General features: G+C 42.9%; 1 protein-coding gene across 1 annotated transcript; it reads left to right on the forward strand.

The window, feature by feature from the left end:
- Nucleotides 1,650-2,147, forward strand: LOC107627343. The gene has a single exon (XM_016330186.1). The coding sequence runs from the start codon at nt 1,650-1,652 to the stop codon at nt 2,145-2,147; it is 498 nt and encodes a 165-aa protein (XP_016185672.1).

Raw genomic sequence — 3,309 nt, forward strand, 5'->3', positions numbered from 1 at the left:
CATTAATGAAGCACGTTTTCCTCAGTATGCGTACGCATGCAGTGTGTATGCGTACGCATACACATATGATCTTCAGAATGCGTACGCATGTATGCGTACGCATATATGCATGAACTTCAAGCTTCCATTTCTCTTCATGATTCCTCACTCTAGCATGCTTCCTCTTCACTTTTCATACCATTTTTTACCTATATGACATGAAATACTTGAACGCACATGAAATAATGAAATAAAATCAACCTATTTAAGCTTCAAAAAGCATACTTTTATCATTCAAGCTCAATTACAAAGGAATCGGAAAAAATATGACAATTTCAAGGAATATGTGTGTGAATAGTTGATAAAATCACCCTAAATTGGTATAAGATAAACCACAAAATTGGGGTTTATCAGTCACTCACAACCACTCAGCCTCTAGTCTTCCTCTCTCATTCTACCAAGTTTTTATCTATGTCTGTGTCTATGATCTCTTGCACCTCTCCTTCTTTTCTCAATCTCAATAATATCATAATAACTTAACAAGCCGGTCACAGAAATCCTCTCCCTCCCACCCTTTCACTTTTTTCCATATGTTTTCGCAGGTCAAGTGGCCTAAAATAAGAGTTTATTTTTTGGTACGTTTTTTCTCTAGCATATATAAAAATGGGAAATAATTTTGTTTCGTTTTCACAGGTTTTTTTGTTCGAAAATGCAAAATTTTATTTTCACTTTTTTTATCTGCAAAAACACAATTGAATGCATAAAATTGTATATTTTTGTGTCCGTATTTAAACTAGTAAATAATAGATTTTTTATTTAAATAAAAAAACTCACAGACGCTCAGTCACCGACCCGGACGCGCGTCCCTACCAGTTACGCTTCAGCTGTGGGAAGGAGGCATCAAGGAAGGTGGGCCTGTCCTTGATGGGCCCACCTCTGACATGGTATATATGGGGAAGGTTCTGCCCTTCCCCCAGGGTACGTTACATACCACACACCCTTTTTCGCCTGCACACATCACTGACTAGAGCATCGGAGTGTCTTTGCAGGTGACACCCCCTCCTCACGCGAAGTGCTCGGGACATCGCCTACCCCAACCCGGTGACGTATGACCAGGCGAGACCTCCCCCTCTTCAACCAGGATACCAACCCGAACCGTCCGGTACCCAACCTACCGAACATTGGCGCCGTCTGTGGAGACAATCACCTGAATAGACGTTGTACTGGACCCAGGAGAAACAGGCCGCAAGACCGAGCGCAGAGGGGAAGCCTCCGCGGCTTCTCCCTGGCAGCGCGCGAGGTCCCCTCCAAGACGAACCACACGATCCCCCGAAAGACGCCCTTTCGGGGGAACTGGCGACAAAAGCACCAGAATAATGCAAGAACTATGCCACAGGATGCAAGACCTGGAACGCAGGCTGGCCGATCGAGAACTTCGTCAACAAACTCCCGAGTTGAGCTACTCCCGATCTGTCTCGAGAAGCCGCTCCTGACGAACAGCTAGCCCACAATTCGAGCCCGAGAATGCCAGGGAGGGAGCACGTGCAAAGAGGCGCCATGACCCCCTCATATACGCCAGGCATGGTAGGCGCACCACAGAGCGAAACCATGAGGATGCTCGTCGGGAAAACGACGAGGGAAGAACGGCCAAAACGCGGGGACCAGTGATAATGGGCGCAACCCCATTCAATCGTTCCATCCTCGAGGTTCGGCTGCCAAAACACTTTGACAAGCGAACGGACATGAGTTACGACAGAACCCAAGACCCGCAAGAGCACCTTACGGCTTTCGAAGCCAGAATGAACCTGGAGGGAGTAGGAGACGAGGTAAGGTGCCGCGCTTTCCCGGTCGCCTTAGCGGGACCTGCAATACGGTGGTTCATTAACCTCCCGCATGGCTCGGTGACCAGGTTCTTGGACATCAGCCGCGCCTTCCTAGCCCAATTCACAACCAGAATCACGAAGGCAAAGCACCCAATCAATCTACTTGGAGTGACCCAGAGATCCGGCGAGCTGACCAGGAAATACCTAGACCGATTCAACGATGAGTGCTTGGAGATCGACATGCTGACGGACTCGGTCGCAAGCTTGTGCCTGACGAATGGACTCCTAAACGAGGACTTTAGAAAGCACCTCACCACGAAGCCGGTGTGGATGATGAGCAGATAATTTATATGCTTTTTGGCATTATTTTTACATAGTTTTCAGTATAATTTAGTTAGTTTTTAGTATATTTTTATTAGTTTTTAAATAAAAATCACATTTATGGACTTTACTATGAGTTTATGTATTTTTCTGTGATTTCAGGTATTTTCTGGCTGAAATTGAGGGACTTGAGCAAAAATCAGATTCAGAGGTTGAAGAAGGACTGCAGATGCTTTATGAACCTGAAAGCACTCAACAAACATATCAAGGCATTGAATGGAATTAAAGTGAGTTAAATTCAGCTATTTTAAGACCTAAAAAGCATGTTTTTACACTTAAGCACAAATTTAGGGAGAATTACAAAACCATGCTATTTTATTGAATAAATGTGGGAAAAGGTGATAAAATCCCCCAAATTAAGCACAAGATAAATCACAAAATCGGAATTTATCAAATCTCCCCACACTTAAACTAAGCATGTCCTCATGCTAAGAATAAAGAAGGACAAGAAAAGGGTATGAACATTTATTCAATGTAAATAAACTATATGCACCTATCTATATGAATGCAACTAAGTGCAAAAATAATTCTACTTACTTGTTTAAAAGTAAGTCAATCTCCAAGAACATATATATGTGATGAGCGGATAATTTATACGCTTTTTGGCATTGTTTTTACATAGTTTTCAGTATGATTTTGTTAGTTTTTAGTATATTTTTATTATTTTTAAATAAAAATCAAATTTCTGGACTTTACTAAGAGTTTGTGTATTTTTCTGTAATTTCAGGTATTTTCTGGCTGAAATTGAGGAACTTGAGCAAAAATCAGATTCAGAGGTTGAAGAAGGACTGCAGATGCTGTTGGATTCTGACCTCCCTGCACTCAAAGTGGATTTTCTGGAGCTACAGAACTCCAAATGGCGCGCTCTCAATTGCGTTGGAAAGTAGACATCCAGGGCTTTCCAGCAATATATAATAGTCCATACTTTGCCCGAGTTTAAATGACACAAACTGGCGTTCAACGTCAGTTCTATGTTGCATTCTAGAGTTAAACGCCAGAAACAGGTTGCAAAGTGGAGTTAAATGCCAAAAACAGGTTATAAACTGGCGTTCAACTCCAAGAGAAGCCTCTACACATGTAAAGCTCAATGCTCAGCCCAAGCACACACCAAGTGGGCCCCGGAAGT

Source organism: Arachis ipaensis, chromosome B02 (assembly GCF_000816755.2).
Source record: "Arachis ipaensis cultivar K30076 chromosome B02, Araip1.1, whole genome shotgun sequence".
In the NCBI taxonomy this organism is placed as follows: Eukaryota; Viridiplantae; Streptophyta; class Magnoliopsida; order Fabales; family Fabaceae; genus Arachis; species Arachis ipaensis.